At 52.9% G+C, this 18096-nt stretch overlaps 1 protein-coding gene across 1 annotated transcript; it reads left to right on the top strand.

The window, feature by feature from the left end:
• The first annotated feature begins 252 nt into the window (after positions 1-252).
• On the top strand, positions 253-10101 carry LOC112270205. The gene is made up of 4 exons (XM_024458078.1): positions 253-533; positions 607-722; positions 793-884; positions 10002-10101. The coding sequence occupies exons 1-4, from the start codon at positions 344-346 to the stop codon at positions 10099-10101; spliced, it is 498 nt and encodes a 165-aa protein (XP_024313846.1). The 5' UTR covers positions 253-343.
• The last annotated feature ends 7995 nt before the right edge of the window (positions 10102-18096 follow it).

The following is an 18096-nucleotide window of genomic DNA, read 5'->3' as shown; positions in this document are numbered from 1 at the left end:
CATCATCGCCAAGTGCTTCGGGAAGATGGTGCCAATGCGACAGGATCTGAAGTTTGGGCGCCTCCTTCGAGGGGGCGATCACTACGCCCGCTTGGCGACACCGTCGATGCTGGCGGTAGGGTCCAAGTTGTGGGACACTTGCGGGAGGGTGAAGATGGGGACGGCGATGTTGGGCCTGGCGGTGCCTGTTGCGCCGGTCCCCAAGATACGTCGTCCGTCGAGTGGATGCAAGAGGAAGGCTCCCCCGACTCCTTCTCCTTCTTACGACTACGCCCCAGTGGATACGGCGGATCCCGTCGTGGGTGAGTCGAGGTCCCCTTTGAGGGTGACCTTGGACCTGCACATGAAAGGAAAGATTGGACTTGAGCACGTGCTTCCTCCTTCTAGCCACGAGGTTGAGGCTTTCACTCACGAGATGGGGCTTCGGCTGCGGAGCGACTCGGTGGTGGAGTTGTCGGCTGGAGCTAGTGGTGCGGGCGTCCCGGTGTTCTCCGTTGTTCGCGAGCGTCCCGAGGAGGATGCTCTTACCTCGGGTGAGTGCTTTTCTCTTTGGCTGTGTCGCTCTTCTTTGAAGATTCTGACATGGTTTTCTTGGTTTGTTTTCAGGTGCGAGGGCCGCGGCTCCCGAGGTTCCCGAGGGCGAGCCCCCGACTCAGGCGAGGGACGGAGAGCTTCCGACGACCGAGGGTGGGGTGAGAGACCCTCTCGTGACAGTGGAGCTGGTGAGCATCCGCGATATGTCTCCCTTGGTCCTTCGGTTTTGCTTTTGAGCTAACTCCGTCTTCTTTGTAGGTGAGGGGTTTGGTCGAGGCCGTGGGTGCCCTTCCTACCCTGAAGACTGAGGTGGTGGCGCTTTCCGCCGCTTTGGACGTGGAGATGTCCAAGTCTACCTTGCCTTGAGCGAGTTGGCTTAGGAGAGGGTGCGGCGCGAGGCCGTGGAGGCCGAGCTTTCCCGCGTTTTGGCGGAGCTTGCGGCCATGGAGACCAGGGCTCGGCTCGCTGAGGAGCGTCAGGCGGACGAGGTTGCGAAGACTCGTCGAGTTGAGGAGAACTTGGTGGTGGCCAACCTTGATAGGGAGCATGCTCGAGCGGAGGCTGCTTCCCTCAAGGTGGAGTTGGCTACAGCGAGTGACGGCCCGATGCTCGCTCCTCGTGCTCGCCCTCCTCCAGATCATCGTCTTGAGGTGGTTTCACTTTTACTTGCTCAGGCCACCGAGATTCGGGAGACGATGATTTGCTTGAGGAGCGTTTCCCAGCCGGACCTTCCTCCGTGTCGCACGGTGGATGAGGCGAGCAGGGTGCTTTCTTCCCAGGTGGAGCTCATCGAGCCTACTGTGAAGAAGTGCCTCCTGAGTACGGGTGCTCGACCTTGTTTTGTTGGTGGTTGCGGCAGTCCTGGATGGCGGTGCCGGGATGAGAGGGCTTGAGGGTGAGATGTCTCACGGGGCGAAGAAGGTTCTGGCTGACCAGGGTGCTCCTCTTCGCGCTCGGGCTCGACGCTTCGTGCGTTGCCTAGAGCCCGCAGTTCAGGAGGGTGATGGTGAGGTGTGAGCCTCGTCGCCCTCGGAGGTGGTGATGTACCTCAGCTGCTTACTTATGCGATGTTGCATATCTCCACTTGACTTAGCCTCATGGCTAGCATGTTTAGGCTTTTGGTCGTAGAGGTTGTAAGAAGCTTTTTTGTTGTGTTTCATGCTTTACTTTGTAGTCAACATTATTGGAAATGTTAACTTAGCTCAGCATGTATTTCTCATGTTTCACCATATAGTCGACATTATCGGAAATGTTAACTTGGCTCAACATGTGTTTCTCGGAGTACTATATTTCCTTCTTGTGAAGCCCTATATTTCCCCAGTTTATACAGCTCGCAAAATTGTTTGCTATGATTACACTTTTGTGTCATCAATGATGTCGCCGTTGGGATACGACTTGGCTTCGGTGCCTTAGGCCATGGTTACAAGCCATGGATCCTAGTACCCTTGTGAGGGTCGCTATCGATATGCCGGTAATGATTTGGACATTTCGACCTGTCGTTCGGGAAATTTCATGCGGAATTTTCCCTCTTCAGACTTCAGGAAGCTATGCTTTCCCGTGATTATTATGGAGCCTTAACCCGGTTACTATCATGCAAACCCGTGCGCGACGTCTCGCATACGGGTAGCATGGTTCTCCGAGGTAAGTAAACTCATGCATAACTTGCTTATTTGTGGTTCCCCTTAAATGCGTTTTAAGGAGCTTCCGGCCCTCGAGGGACTTAGTTCTACTTGGTGGATGGCCTCGAGGCACGCTAGGATCCACCAAGGAACGAGTCGCTTAGTGGTGACCTATGTCCATGGACATTTTTAGAGGATGCTCGGGCCAACGGAGGCCTTTTCGCGTTCCTCGGTGAGCGGCACGGGGACAGCGGCTCTTTTTCGACGATGAGTCGTGTGAGTGTCTCGTGTCACTCTTAATTTTTCCTCAAGGACTTGCTTTTATTGATCCTTACTTTCTTGTCTTAAGGTAGGTCCCGATGGGCACTTACAAGCCTTATGTAGACGTGGCCTCGTTAGCGCTTACGATCTCTCGAAGTTTCGTAGGGAAAAAAAGGCCGGTTGGGCGCTGATAGTCTCCTTTTTGGGAGCGGCAAGGATCGCCCTTGAAGTTCCTCCTTAGGCGTAGAAGCGCCGGAGTTTGTCTCCGTTCCAGGCATGGACAAGGTTTTGCCCCTTCATATTCTCGAGGTGGTATGCACCATTTCTCAATACTGCGGCGATGCGGTACGGTCCTTCCCATTTAGGGTCGAGTTTGCGTAGGAGTTTTGGGTCGACGTTCTTTTTTAGCATGAGATCTCCTTGGGAGAAGGCTCGTTCCCGCACCCTTGTGTTGTAGAAGCGTGCGGCACTTTGCTCATAAATGGTGTGCCTCATGAGGGCTTTGTCACGAGCTTCTTTCACAAGATCGATTGCCGTCTTGTGATGCTCTTCATTTTTTATGAAGGCAAGTGGAGTGGCTTCCTGGAGCCTTTCGACCCGAGGTGAGCGGAACTCAACCTCGGCGGGAAGAACTGCTTCGGCGCCATACACCAAAGAGAATGGTGTTCGGCTTGTGGAACGGCTTACGGAGGTGTGTATGCCTCGAACCACGCTAGCGAACTCATCTCCCCACGCTCCTCTTGCTTTGCTAACCGTGTGCTCTATCCTTCGGTGGAGGCCTTGGAGGATTAGTCCATTTGCCCTTTCGCATGCGCCGTCGCTCTTGGGGTAGGCTACGGATGCGAAGTGCAGTTTGATCTCAAGGCATTCACATAATTTGATGAATTCTGCATAGTCGAACTGTTTGCCGTTGTCCACGGTTAGCTCTCGTGGGACGCCGTATCGGGATATGATGTTTTCCCAGAAAAAATTCTGGACGGCCTGTGACGTGATTTTGCCAAGCGGCGCTGCTTCTATCCATTTGGAGAAGTAATTAATCGTCACCACGAGGTCTTGCAACCCCCGTTGCATGCGGGGAAAGGCCCGAGAAGGTCCATTCCCCAGCGTGCAAATGGCCTGTTATTGGGATATTCTTTAGGGAAGTCACGAGCGCATGGATTGACTTAGCCATTTTCTGACAAGCTTCGCATTTCCACAATATGGTGATTGCGTCTTGCACCATGCTGGGCCAATAGAATCTCTGATGTAAAGCTTTTGCCGCGGTGGCTCTTGGCGCAAGATGGTGGCCGCATATTCCTGAATGGATTTCCAGGAGGAGCTGGGCTCCTCGGTCAAGAGTTATGCATTTAAGCAATGCACCCGCTCCTTTCTTGTATAGAATGCCGTCGAGGAGGACGTACATCTTGGCTTTTGCTAGCAGGGTTTTGGCGCTTGGGCCTTCCACTTCTTCGTCCACCTTGTCTTTCAAGGCGCGGATAATTGGTTTCATCCAAGAGGGTGGAGTGTCGATGACCATGCTGGTATTTGAAGCCTCGTCAAGGGCGTCGGATTCTTCCTTTATGGATGGGGCGCGAATTACTTCGAAGAATGCACCGGGTGGCAGTGGTTCCTTAGAACCGGCCGTTCGGGTAACCAGTTGGCCAGGTGATTTTCTTCTCGTGGAATGCGTCGCGCCTCCATGCCCAGGAAATACCGGTCGATCTTGCGAACTTCTTCGATGTATTTCTTTATCCTTTCATTAAGGCATTGATATGACTTGTCCATTTGGTTTATCACCTGTTGGGAGTCTCCTTGGATGAGAAGGTGTCGGACTCCCATGGCCTTGGCTAATTGAAGTTCGAGAAGTAGCGCCTCATATTCTGCCATATTGTTGGTGGCACTGAAGTCAAGATGGGCGGCGTACTCCAAGATCTTTCCTTCGGGGCTGATGAGTATAACTCCAGTCCCTGCACCGTCGAGGTGCTTAGAGCCCTCGAACCTCATTATCCAATGTGGTTCGGGGAGCTCGGTCTTGGATGTGATTTCTTTAGGCGGGACTAGTGAAGCATGCCACTCGGCCACGAAGTCAGACAGGACTTGGGATTTTACGGCCGTTCTCGCCGTGAGTTCCAACGAGAAATGAGCCAATTCCGTTGCCCATTTGGCGAATCTTCCGGTGGCCTCCTTGTTGCCGAAGACTTCTTTGAGTGGGAAGGTAGTTGGCACCATGATGGTGTGGCCCATGAAGTAATGACGGAGCTTTCGAGAGGCCATGAGGAGGGCGTATGCGATTTTCTCGATCTGGGTGTATCGACCCTTTGCTCCTCCCAAAGCTTCGCTCACGTAGTATACCGGGCGTTGTGACCCATCTTCTTCCTTCACGAGTGCTGCACTTACGGCGACCGGGGTCGCGGCAAGGTACAGGAGCAAAGGCTCTCCCTACTTTGGGCTCGTGAGAAGTGAGGGGTCAACAAATAGGTCTTGAGCTCTTCGAAGGCCCTTTGAGCTTCGTCGGTCCACTCAAAGTTGTCGAGGCTCCTCAAGGCTTTGAAGAAAGGAAGACCCTTTTCGGTTGACCAGGCGACGAATCGTCCTAGGGCCGCCATTGTTGCCGCTAGACATTGCACATCTTTGACGGAGCGATGAGGTTCCATCTCTAGGATGGCCCGGATTTTTTCCAGGTTGGCCTCGATCCCCCGTTGGGAGACAAAGGAAGCCTAAGAGTTTTCCTCCTCGAACTCCAAATACGCACTTCTCTGGATTGAGCTTCACGCCGTACTTGCGGATATTGTCGAAGGTTTCTTGCAGGTCCTTGGGATGGGTCTTCGCAATTTTACTTTTGATGACGGCGTCATCAACGTATACTTCGGCGTTCCTCCCCAATTGGTCCTTGGGGATGAGGCTGACAAGGCGTTGGAAAGTTGTGCCGGCGTTCCTCAAACCAAAGGGCATTCTGCGATAGAAGAAGGTGCCGATGTGAGTGATGAAGCTGGTTTTTTCCTCGTCTTCCTTGGCCATGTGGACTTGGGGATATCCTGAATAGGCGTCCAAGAAACTCAACCTTTCGCATCCCGCCGTGGAGTCGAGTAGTTGGTCGATCCGAGGGAGCGGGTAGTCGTCCTTGGGGCACGCCTTGTTCAGGTCGGTAAAGTCGACACACATTTGCCACTTGCCGTTGGCTTTCTTCATCAAAAGTGGATTGGCTAATCATTCAGGGTGTCAAACTTCTCGGATTAGCCCGGCGTCGGAGAGTTTGGCGATTTCTTGCTTGATGACCTCGCTTCGCTCGGTGGAGAGTTTCCGAAGCTTTTGCTTTACGGGAGCTTTTTCGGGCCTCACGGCGAGGCGATGCTCCATGAAGTCACGCGGGACTCCTCCCATGTCGGAAGGTGACCAAGCGAAGAGATCGGAATTCTTTCGAAGTAGGTTGACGAGTTCTTCCTCGAGTTTACTCGGGAGGTCGGCTCCGATCTTCACAGTGCACGTGGTGTCTTCTTGGGAGACGCGTACCTCCTTGAGTTCTCCTTCGGGGAGGGCCTTAGGGATGTAGCGCTCTGGGTGATCGGTTTCGGATGCTCCTGCATTCGAAAGCATGTTGATACTCTTGGATGATTCTTCCTTTTCGGTGCACTTGGTCTCATGGCGGTAGAGTATCTTCCGATAGGAAGATTGCTCGCCGCGGACCGCTATCATGCCTTTTGGGCCTGGGATCTTCATACACAATAAGTTGTGGTGGATGGCGACGCAGAGACGGTTTAGCGTCGTCCTCCCGAGGATGGTGTTGAAGGAGGCCTCCATATCCACCACGTCAAAGCGCACGAGCTCGGTTCGATGATTCGTGGCGTCTCTGAAGGTCGTGAGGAACTCAATTTGTCCAAGCGGCCGAATGGACTTCCCTGGCACGAAGCCGGTGAGAGGATAAAGGGATGGCTACAACGAGCCGTTCTTGTATCCCCTTGTGGTTCCATCAGCTTCTTCAACGTGCTCAGATATAGGATGTTGGTGGAGCTTCCGCCATCCACAAGAATCTTCTTGGGCTCACAATTGGCGACGATCGCTGCCACGAAGAGGGCGTCGTCGTGTGGGAAGCGTATCCCCTTGGCGTCTTCTTCGGTGAAGGCGACCGGGACGCTCGCCTACTTTGGTGGTGGTGTCGGGTGAAGGTTCCCAGGACGTTGACTTCACGAGCATACTCCATGCGTTGCCGCTTCGATCCCCAGCCTGTGGCGGAGCCGCCAAGTATCACTCCGACGTGATGCCCGGGTTCCTGAAACGGGAGGTTATCCTCCTTAGGTACTAGGTCAGCAACGAGGACGTTTTCGGGGCGTGGAGCCTCGGCTGTTTTCTCATCCTTGCGCCGGGTCTGCATTCGTGCCTGGAACTCTTCGCGAGCGGCGATGAGAGTGTTTCACTCTTTGGTGCTGTGGCTTGCCGAGTTATGGATGAGGCATCTTCCAGTTCTTCCCTCGGCGGGACGAGGTGGCTTCTTGGGTTGCCAAGTCTTTTGGGACGATACTTGTCCTTCGACGGCGAAGATTTTTCGGGCTTGGTCGTTGGGGGCCTTTTTTCCCCACCTCCTCTTCTTCTTGGAAGATGAAGCAGGCGCAGGGGGTTTGTCGGACAAGGGAGTTCCTTCGGGAGCGGTGCGCCGCGCGTCCTTTTTGGCAATGTCCCCGTCTTCACCCTGGGCGTATTCTTGCAAGATTTGATAAAGCTCCTCGGTCGTCCTTGGGGGATTGCGACTCAGGGCCCGGTTCACTTCTCTTGGAGAAGGCCTTGCATGCATGCTTTGATCACGGTGGTCGACGGTGGGTTGGTGATTTGGTTTCGTACCTTCGTGAAGCGATGGAAGAAGCTTCGGAGGGATTCCCCCGGCTTTTGTTTCACGGCGTATAGCTCGTGAGCCTGCACGGGTTCTTTGAAGTTTCCTTGAAAGTTGGCGATGAAGACCTCTTGGAGGCGCTCCCACGAGTGCACGGAGTTCTTCCGTCAGGTTATAAAACCAAGTTTGCGCCATCCCGGTGAGCGCGAGCAGATAGAATTGAAGGGGATTTGACTCCTCGTCGTACGGCCGTATTGTAGGCGGCTTGAACCTTGGCGGAAAAGGTGCGTCTTGGATTTCCCACGTGAGTGGGTTACAAGTCAGTCGGTCTTTACGGTTCCTTCGGCGATGAGGTCCTCCTCCGTTGGAGTCGCTTTCGTCGCTAGAAGGGTCGCTGGGAGAATGATCTCGGCGTTTCCTTGGGGGGTCGGTGCGTCGACGGGAATTCCTTTCGCCGCCGGCACGAGCTCCGGACTCCGCCACTTGCTCGTTCCCATGCACGTTGGGGTCTCGTTCCCCACGAGGCGCAGCTTGAGGCGGTAGCTTGTTGCCACCTTGCTCGACCCCAACGGGGGGAGCAAGGGGCGCTTGCGGGGCGCTCATAAAGCGAGGTTGGTGCTGAGCATGCGTGACTTGGAGAGCGCCTTGCAGCGGAAGCCCCCAATAAGGATGATACCAAGGAGCTCCATTGGTGGTCGCGGCGAGCGCCAGCGAAGGCAGTCCCGGGTTGGAGGGGTCGTAGGCCAGGACTCCTTGGTTTTCTAGCGCGGATCCTCCTGACGCCACATTATTTCCTCTTGTAGGTTCCGAGGGCAGGGTCACTACCGGTTTTACGGAAGGTAGCGCGAAGCCCATCGAACGAGGCATGCCAAGTTCCGTATCCCCTGCGGGGGCGGCAACCGTAGGCAGCTCGCCGATCCTTGCCACTACGTCGGTGAGTGTCGAGGGCTTGCCTCGCCGTTCTCGGCTCGTTGCATCCAGCTGCATTGCCGCGTTGTGTGGTTTGCCGGCTTGTTGGGGTTAGTCATGTGAAAACGACACGGCTGATCCAACATCACCTCAAAAGTATACTTCGGCTTATCCTGCCAGGGGTTCTTTTGCTCCCCCTTGTTGACCCATTGCTGATTTCCTGTTTTTTGACGCTGGTTGGAACCGGCATCATGTAGGCCTGAACTGCAGCGACATGGGCTGGCCCGTATCGGTAATCTTTCCTGTCATCCCTTCTTTTGTTGCGGTGATCTTGATGATCATTCCTCCAGAAAATCCCTGCAGGATTGTATGTCGGCTGCTCCCTTAGTGGTTCCGCCGGCATCAGCGATGGCTGAGTCGGATCGCCAAGTGCATACGTGTCGGCGATCCTGATCATTTCAGATAGAGTGGTCGGGATCTCTCTTTGCAGTCTCTGCCATAGCATGCTGTCGTGCCGACATCCTTGGGCGAACCACGCTATGGCTTGCGATTCCACTATCCCCTCACAGGAGTTGCGGAGATTGTTCCATCTTGTCAGGTAATCCCGGTCGATTTCGTTGTCTCTTTGCTTACACATGGACAACTGTTGAGGGCGGTTCGGCCTCTTGTAAGTGCTGGTAAAGTTGCTGACAAAGGCTTCCTCAAAATCAATCCAGCAGTTGATGCTGCTCTCCGGCAAGTTGTTTAGCCATATCCTTGCCAGTCCTACAAGCATCTGGGGTACGTAATGCACTGCCCATCTGCGATTGCACCTGCCACGCTTACTGCCATGACATAGTCTTCCAGCCAATCTTCCGGCTTAGTGATGTCGTCATACGTTCTTGTGCCCCTGGGCAGCTGGAAACCCGGGGTTGGTCTTTCCCTCATGATCCGATACGAGAAACAACGCGGTCCCAGAGGGCCTTGCTCCTCCAGAAGTTCGGATAGATAAATTCTATCAAGCCGGTGTTGAGCATCCAGGGGCGAAACCTGCATGTTCCCAATTCGGCCTCCGAGCGGATCGAGATTGTCGCGCTCTCGCCTGATATAACCCTCGTCAGACATGGCGAGTATCCGTCATCGTAACGGTCATAACGGCGATCTTCACCTCGATACATGGGGTTGCGCCCGACACCGTGCTGTCCCGCAGCAGTCTTGGGTGCCGGATCCTGAGGTCGGTGCCCACGATCATATGAGTAACGCTCCTGCTGATCTCAGCGGTTGCCGCCGGGACGCAGACCACTTTAGCTGTCACCAACCCTTCTGACTATTTGTTTATCGGCCAGCGCCGGGCCATAGCGTTCCAACTGCTTATCCCGGCCAGAGTTAACGCTTTTGTCCCGTTTGCCACCAGGTGAGGACGCTTGTTTGTTAACTCGGCCACCAGCGTCTGCGGCCGAATGAATGACCTGCGATGCATCGGGTTTACCGTGCACTCTCATGTATGCCTCATTCTGCTCATTTGCTGTTTGTAGCAGCTCTTTTACGCCCAGCTGCTGCTGCCGAAGTGCCTCTCCCGTAAGATTCGGCAACTCTTCAGCCGCAGCCTCGGCAGCCCTGAGATTTTTGGTTGGGGTATTGTACTTCAGCTTAAGTGCCGAGGCAAAACTTGCCGACACAGCTGGCACACCCCTGCCATCTCTTGCCATCTCGGCATTCAAGTTCTTGCCACGGTTGCGCACCTCCCTGACTCTGCTAGGGTTAGTAAACGAAGTAGAACTAAGACCATGAGCTCTGTTATACTCACGAAGCGAGATTTCGAGCTGTTGTCGAGCGCTGCCGACGTCGACTGCCTCCTTTAGCAGCTTCTGTCTTTCCAACTCTAACTCCGCCTGCAGCTGGGCTGGGTTAGCGTTTGATGCTACCGCCATAGTTAACCGCTCGATGGAAGCCTGGAGCTGGGTCGGCTTCGGCGGCAGGGCCGACGTGCCTGCTTGAGCAGCGATATTCTCCGGCTTCTCCAGGGGCAGCTTCGCCGTTCTGCCAGATTTGGTTGGGACTGCGCCACTTCCCGCAGCGTCCCTTCTAGCGTCAGCGCCATGAGCCGTCACCATGACCTCTACACGGTCAGCGGGCAGTCGACATGCCGGCCGCGAGCCGTGCGGAGGGCAGGAGGGTCTTTAGCCATCACCACTTGCTCTGGGTACCTGTAAGGGCTGTCAGTAGCAACATAGACCTCGTGCATGCCGAAGTTGATGAAGCGGCCTGCACAGGGAAGCGGAGCGTTGTTGAAGTAGCCCGCGTTGTTGTCGATGAAGCCAGAGAACCGAATCTCTGGACCAAACCGGAGACCACGCGTTCTCCGGTGACGAGGAAGCTTCCGGTCCGGATGAAAACTCCAGCCAGCGCCGCTGCTGGCCCCACGGTGGGCGCCAATTGTCGTGGTGGTGTCACGGCAGATGCCATATGATGGTTTAACTTGGGGCCGATGGACGAAGGAGGATCCGAAGGAGGGAGGACGTGAAGAAGAACACGCACGGTTCACACAAGAGCACACAGATTTACCCAGAATCGAAGCCCTCTTGCCGAGGTAAGACTCCTACTTCTGCTTTGTTGTATTAGCCGAGATAGGAAAGCTCTACAATGGTGCTCCTTGAGCTGTATTCTTGACGAAGAAGAAGGAGAAGGGGAAACCCTAAAATGTCTAAGTGCTCAATCTCCTCTCTAGGGAGGTGTAGTGCTCTATTTATGGGCCAGGAATGTCACACTGACATGCGGGCCGAGTCCAACGTCACCTTCCTTTGGCCCCGCCGGGCACGCGGCTCGGTTCCCTCCAGGCAATATCGCAGGCGACAAGACAAATTTACTTTTTCCTGCCAGCCTGCAACGGGTACAGCTATCCTCTGCCGGCTTCCGTCGTAGATTCCCTTTCGGTGCCTCTTTAGCGTGGTCACCTGGCACCGGTACGCAGGCATTGACTGCTTTTCTGAGACGATGATGTGGCTGCTTTACTTTGCACCGCGTGGTCAGGATAAGACCGTTGAAGGATCTCGGCACCGCCGAGGTCGAGGGGTTCGTCCTTATCCTGCAAACTTACAAGATAAGAAAACTATGCCGGCTTATCGTTAGTTTAACTTTATGATGCCGGCATAAGTTACTATGCTGGCTTTGCCTCCGTTATCTCGGCTAGAGTTGTGTCGTCATGACCCTACCCGGGGTCATCCCCCCGACACCGCCTACGACGGTTTCGAGCACCGCGGTTCCTTCTGGGACGGCCAGGAGCGAAGAGGCGACCACCACTTCCGTCGTAGCGGCCATACTTGCAGCGACGTTCGGATTGGTGAGGATTCCTTCTTCCTCGGGAGCCCCCGAGGCACTTGCTTTCTTTGTTTGCAACCGTGTAGACTTCGCGGCAAGTTGGGGACCCGATGAAGTAGGCTTCGTCGGGGCCATTAAATCTTCAATTGCGGCGAGGGTTCCCCACGTTCGGCGCCACTGTTGTTGTTCTCGACAACAATTAGAGTAAGGGGTGCCAAAACTTGATGGCACAAGTGCCTAAAAGTAGGTCGTGTACGTCAGCCTTATAGCGAAGGTCGCCGTACACTTGGACAAGTTGACACGTTGATATTTTTTGGATAGGTTAGTCATATGTTAGGAGAGGCTTCGAGGAAATCGTTAGCCAAGGTGTTTCGGTTCGATCGAGGCTCCCCGAATCACTTAGCGAGAAGTCGAAAGGGGCCGCCTCGTACTTGGGCCGAACGAGGCTTCCCAAGTAGCGAGGCCGAGATACCCTTAGGACTCTAACCCGATTCCCTCTCCTTCGGGCTCGGGCCGAACGAGGCTTCCCGAGATCTCTAAACTAGAACTCCTCTCAAAGAGGCTCTCTAGCCCTCTCCCCTTGATTTTATTCAAGTTGAGAGTGAATGGTACATGCCCCCATGGGGAGGTATTTATAGCCTAGGGGTCCATGACAAAAGACCATGGCTACCCTTAAGGGAGAGAGAAAAGTGGGACAAAATGGTAAAAGTAGCTTCTTGGTCTATAGATTTTGTGTGCACCAAGTGGGAAAAGTGGGGCTTGGTCCATGGTCCACCATGGACTAAGGGTCCCCTCGTCACACCTTTCTTGCCCCTACTCAAGCTCAATTCTCCCTTTGAGCATGGCATGAGAGGTTTGACTTATTAACTTGTCTTCTCTTGCCACGTAGGATTGACCACGCCACGTTGGCGCGTTGACTCGTGCTGAGAAAAGTTGACTTAGTCGTCGCCTCATAGGATTTATGGCCCGGCCCATATAAGGGTTTTATTTTACTACAACAACAGTAATTATATTGTAGACGCACATACTTACGCTAATTATGGTGGTTTTAGTACAACTGACCACCCCAGTGTAGGATAAGGGTTGGACGGTGGAATAGTTTCCAAAAATCTTGAAATTTATACCACATCACCATCACAATAGTATCTGAGGATCAACCGGTGCCATTGAAAAAAATATGACCGTAAGTGGCCGCGCTAAAAAAAAACAATAGCTCAGAGCAATATATGTCCACTAACGAATTGAAATTCCTTGTTTTTTTTTGCCTCCGACACATCCAATCATGTTTTTCCGATCGTACCGTTGGATCATCTTATACTATTGTGATGGTGTTGTGGGACAAATTTCAAGATTTTGATAACATTTACGCCGTCCAACCCTTGTCGTACACTGTGGTGGTCAGTCGTATTGATTCTTTTGCCTATATATACATATTGTCTATCACCGAAATGATGAGTTACGCAGGTTTAACGGGCTATTGGGTCGGGGTCAGGTTTGCCCGACGTGTCACCTGACAGGTGGGACCAATATGTAGAAAGAAATGGTTCTGATATTTTTAAGACGAGTACAAATTAATTATTTTTAAGTCGATTTTAATAATTGGGTGATTCAATATTAAGGTTCCTGTAAGAAGATAAGATCCGATGACTATAATTGACCACAGAGAAATAAAAACTTACTAGCAAAAGACCCGTGTGTTTCTACGGAAAAATGAGAAATGTATTAAGATACCGATTTTAAAGTTTGACGTTTCATGAACACATATGTCTAGAACGAGTACAATGTGTTTATCAGCCATGAGACTATCCTCTGGTAACTGCCCACTCCATATCACTGTGTCGTTGCATGGGGCTCCGACACATAAACACACAATTCAAACATGACAAAAGAATGTATGCTATGATGCGATGCAAAACATGTGTCATGAGTGGCTTGATTTTATTTGGGTGATCTACTAGTCCAAAGCATTGATAATCAGGCACATCTAATTTGAGTTTTAAACAAATAGCAAAGGTTGGGGTTTAAACCCTAAAATGAGGTTTCATTGGCATCAGCCAAACAAATTAATTAAAAATATTTATTTCTCTGTCCCAATGGACAGAGGATAATAAAACAAATTTTTGGGCACTGGTTTCATTTAAAAAGGACTTCTAAATAATTAGTTATGATTTAAATGATATTAAAATCTATTCTGTAATTTGAATGTGATTCAAAAATTCAAATTTGAAAATGGTCAGTGCCAAAAGATTCTACATTTCTTAAGGATTCCAAAAAGGTGTGGATCATTAAATTTGGCCAAACAGATTAAAAGATATGATCATTTGAAATTACAGGGGCTTTTCTGCAAAAGTGTCATTTAATTATTCTGGCCCCAGCGCTGGGGGCCGCCGGCCCCCTCACCCGGTTGTCGGCTGACGGCCGAGGAGGCGGGAGAGGCAGCCGTGACTGCTGCACTCGTGAGGACTCAGGGACGCGGGTCGCGCGTCGTGCGACCGCCTCACGCGGGTCGATCCGAAGGTCACCAGCCCGCTTGGGGGGCATGGTGGCCAGCTCTGTCGGTGGAGAAGACGAGGCCGACGTCGATGCAGACACTACCACCGGCGGTCACCGGCGAGCTCTCCTCTCGCACCCCCTACCTGGCGCGCCAGATGTCGTTGCACGGGGCTCCGACACCGGGGGCGTGCTGGCACACCCCCTTTTAGGTTCGGCGGGGGCGTCAGGGATCGCTCCGGCGATCGCCGGCGTGGCCGATGGCGTACGTGACCTGCAAAGAGGTGCACCCAGAATGCATGCAAGTTAGGAACACATGTACGCATGTTTTTACCCAGGTTCGGGCCACCCGGAGGTGTAAAACTCTATGTCCTGCTTGTCTGAGCTTGTATTATCGCAAAACCAAGTGTTTACAGGTTGCCGGCTGAGTTCCCGGGTACTCTCTCCCTTTGGCTAAGTACTCCTTACTATGCTCTGCTTGCTCGGCCCCGCCCTCACGACGGGAGCCTGCGCCCGGGAACCCCTCCTCCCGGCAAGTGACTTCCCAGGAGGCGGCCAGGCGGGAATATTCCCCGAAGCCAGGCTAGCCCTTCCGGGCCGGCGGCTTGCCGGGCAGCCTATTAGCTGCTGCCCGGGATGAGGTCCTCCCGGGAACCCAGTGGTGCGACCCACGCGTCGCGCAACGGTGGTACCCCCGGTGCCACTGGTGCGACACTCTGACACTCCATGCATGGCCCATCTCCTGGCCGAGGGCAGCGCAACCCAACGCGAGGCTTCTCTTCGTCTTCCTCTTGGCGTACGACCACGAACAGAGAAGGCACTCTGACACAGCTGCAAACATGGCACCACATGTTTGAATCCCACCAAATCGGTCGTTTCTCTTTGAAATAAAGTGGGAAACTAATCCCCACTGATTGACGAACCGATTCCACCCATAAATTTTTCGTTTATCATCCTCTTGATTTTCCTTTGAAAACCGCTGCCATTAATGCCCAGCAAGACCCCTCTAGCCCTTTACCATTTTGGTATCGAGGAGCTAGATTGAAGAGGTTGGTTTGGTGAATGGTGATGGATGCGTTTTTGAATCGTGGAGGGGAGGTTGGTTTGGAGATGGATGCGATCTGATCCAGGAGGGTGGAGGAGGCGCATCGCGTGTGCGTAGGTGGGACTGCTTTTTTCCGATCTAGAGGAGGAAATAGCACATTCCACTCATCTTTGGAAGGGTTGTTGCGGAGAACACCTACTCGATGACTTTTTTGTGGGAAACACCCACTCGACGTCTAATCCGTTGCGCAAAGGTCTTAATCCTCGTTTGGCCTCGTTTACTAGCTTTCTGACCACTGGGACCCAATCGTCAGAGACATGATGGTACTTTCACCATTTTTCTTTGGTCAACCCACTGCTCCCGCCGCCCGCCGCCGAAATTCCGGCCGCCGCCACCGTGATGGAGGCCGTCGTCCACATGCCCACCGCACCGGAGGACTCCGCCGGCCCCCTGGTTGTCCCCGCCGGTGATTCGGCGTTCCCTCTGGCCAAGCTGCAGTTGCGTCGGTCCCCACCCCCAAGTCAAAGGCAGCCTGCCCCGATTCCGGCCGCTGCCATGGAGCTCGCAGGCACCGTCCCCGCCACCCCTCCCATCACCGGAGTGCTGCATCGCCGTGCGCCCCACTGATTCTGACCGCCGCCGCCGCCTCACCCACGGCCGCCTCGAAGCCCAAGGTGTAACAGCGGGTCGGGATGGCACCGCCGCCGACCGGCGCCCCATGGCCCACCTCTGCGCCTGCGACCTCCTCCGCTTGACTCCGCGACCCTCGAAGCCACTTCCTCGACCCGCAGGCGAGCAACAGCAGGTGCGAGCGGCGGCGCTACAAAAGCAATGGACGTGCTGCATGGTGAGCAAATGCTTGTCTCTGACTAATGGGCCCCACCGGTCAGAAAGCTAGTTAACGAGGCCAAACGTGGATTAGGACCTTTGCGCAACGGATTAGACGTCGAGTAGGTGTTTCGCAAAAAAAGTCATCGAGTAGGTGTTCTCCGCAATAACCCTGCCAAAGATGAGTGAAATGTGCAATTAGCTCCGATCTAGAGAAAAGAACAGAACTAAACGAGCTCGTTGAAGGAAACAGAGAATGGACGACAGCAGGCGGCGAGTGGCATGAGTGCGGTGTGCCGGAGGAGAGGCACCGGTCAGCGGGAGGAGGTGGCGCCAGAACAGGCCGGCGAGGGGCGATATGGCGAGAGCTCAGTCTGGTGGCCAATGTGGGAGATGAGGCAGCGGCGAAGACGATGAGGAGGTGGTGGGGCGGAGGAAGAGGGAGGGAGATGTGGCAGTTGGGGGGGGGGGGGTGGTTGGGGCAAGTCGGGAAAGGGTGTCAAGAGGCTTGCAGGATCGATGTCGGTCAAGGTCTGATTTTTGATCGTGCGCAGTGGCATATCTGTAATTTGATGAAGTGACGTACGGCGAGGGCGCCTGTACTATCACCACCAATTACAATTTAATGTGTTGGTATAGATAGATAAACCGGTTGAGCAATAGACACTCAAGAAATAGTGTCTTCCGTCCGAACTCCGAAGGCAGATCATAGTTAAAGATACGGGACAGCTTTGTTTAAGAAACGAAAAAGTGTTTTGCTTGTTCTGAAACCTCTGTTTCGAATATTAGAAGAGCACATACGCTAAAGCTGTTCGGAATATGCTACGGAGTACTCCTTATCATATGGCTGCCGCTAACCTTCCAGTGCACCTGGGTTAAGTGTAACTCCTACGGAGTAAATTTTTTACTTTGTTTTGCATTTTTAGGGGTCCATGACCCCCATCCAGGCAATGAGCCGTCCATGCCCTTGAGTTATGAATTTATCGAGTGATCTGGTCGGTGAATATAGCTCAATATGGCATCTCTAGCAGAAATTTCTAGCATAAAGTACTACCTTCAATCCATATTAATTATCCTTACATGTATCTAGACGTTTTTTAACGTAGATATATTCATATTTGACACATTTAAGACAATTAATATGGATCGGAGGTACTAATTAGGATCAGTTACGATCCTGCCGCACTATACTGCACTATACTAAAGGCGAGCATCTCTAGCATGTATACCAGCGAACCGAACTCATTTTTCGGATTTGGGTCAAATTTCCGTCCATCACAGATACCAAAAAAAATGAGTTCGGGGTACCGGGCCTCCGAACAACATATATCTATGGCTGAGAGGGGACTGTACGGTACCAAATCGGAACCGCGCCGCCGGCCCCTCTCCGCACAGAAACCCCTTTTTCTCCCCTCCGTAGTGCTCTCCTTCTCCAGCGACCACAATCCGAAGCCCTCCACCGCCATGTACCACAAACCTAGCCCGGCAAGCGAAAGTCGCAGCCTAAATCCGCCAGGCGGCGAGCTCCCGATCCATCTTCCGGTGCCGGAAGGACGTGGCGGAGAGCTCCCTCTCTAGTTCTGCCGCTGCCTCCATGGCATCTCGCCCACTCCGTTGGCCGTCGAGGAGGACGAGGACGCTATCTACAACAAGGCGCTCGCCGAATCCATCAAGACCGCGGAGGAAGAGGACGAACGCCGCGGCGCCGAGTACGCTGTCGACTTCTCCACCGCCATCCGCATGTTAGAGGAGGACAAGGATAAGAAGGCGAAGTGGGACCGGGAGAGTTTGATGCAAGTATATTGCGTCAACGAGTAGGCCACGGCATTAACTTATGAAGTTTCTTTGTATGAACTCGTGTGTTTTGTTAAGAGATTTGACGCGCGAAACGTTCTCTGTTAAATTTTTAAATTTGCAGTTTAGGTTTTCAGTATCTGTTCTACCCGACGCAAACGGTACTGAACTTCAGAGTTCTTCAAGCGAACTCGCGTAGTACAGCTCAACCGAATTCACGTAGTTCAGTTCTCTGGTATACAAGATTTGTTAGAGTTGCTCATTTCACGGAAAATGGAGGGAAAATATCAGATTTTTTTTTCCTTTGACAATACTAATATACTATTCATGCATTTGGTTCATAAGAATTGATCGTAGGAAAAGTAGAGTAAATTTCCTTTTTGCCTGTTTCAAAGCAAAAATAAGAAATTTAAACGGTCAGACAGTCCTAATTTTGATTCCTCTGTTTGCAATCCTCTATTTTCCATCTGGTTTCCTATCTTATTTCTATGATTTTTATCTACTCCTTTTTTTAGAAA

The sequence above is a fragment of the Brachypodium distachyon genome, chromosome 1 (assembly GCF_000005505.3).
Source record: "Brachypodium distachyon strain Bd21 chromosome 1, Brachypodium_distachyon_v3.0, whole genome shotgun sequence".
NCBI lineage: Eukaryota > Viridiplantae > Streptophyta > Magnoliopsida > Poales > Poaceae > Brachypodium > Brachypodium distachyon.
The sequence above is the reverse complement of the archived record's forward strand: the minus strand, read 5'-3'. Positions and strand labels throughout refer to the sequence as shown.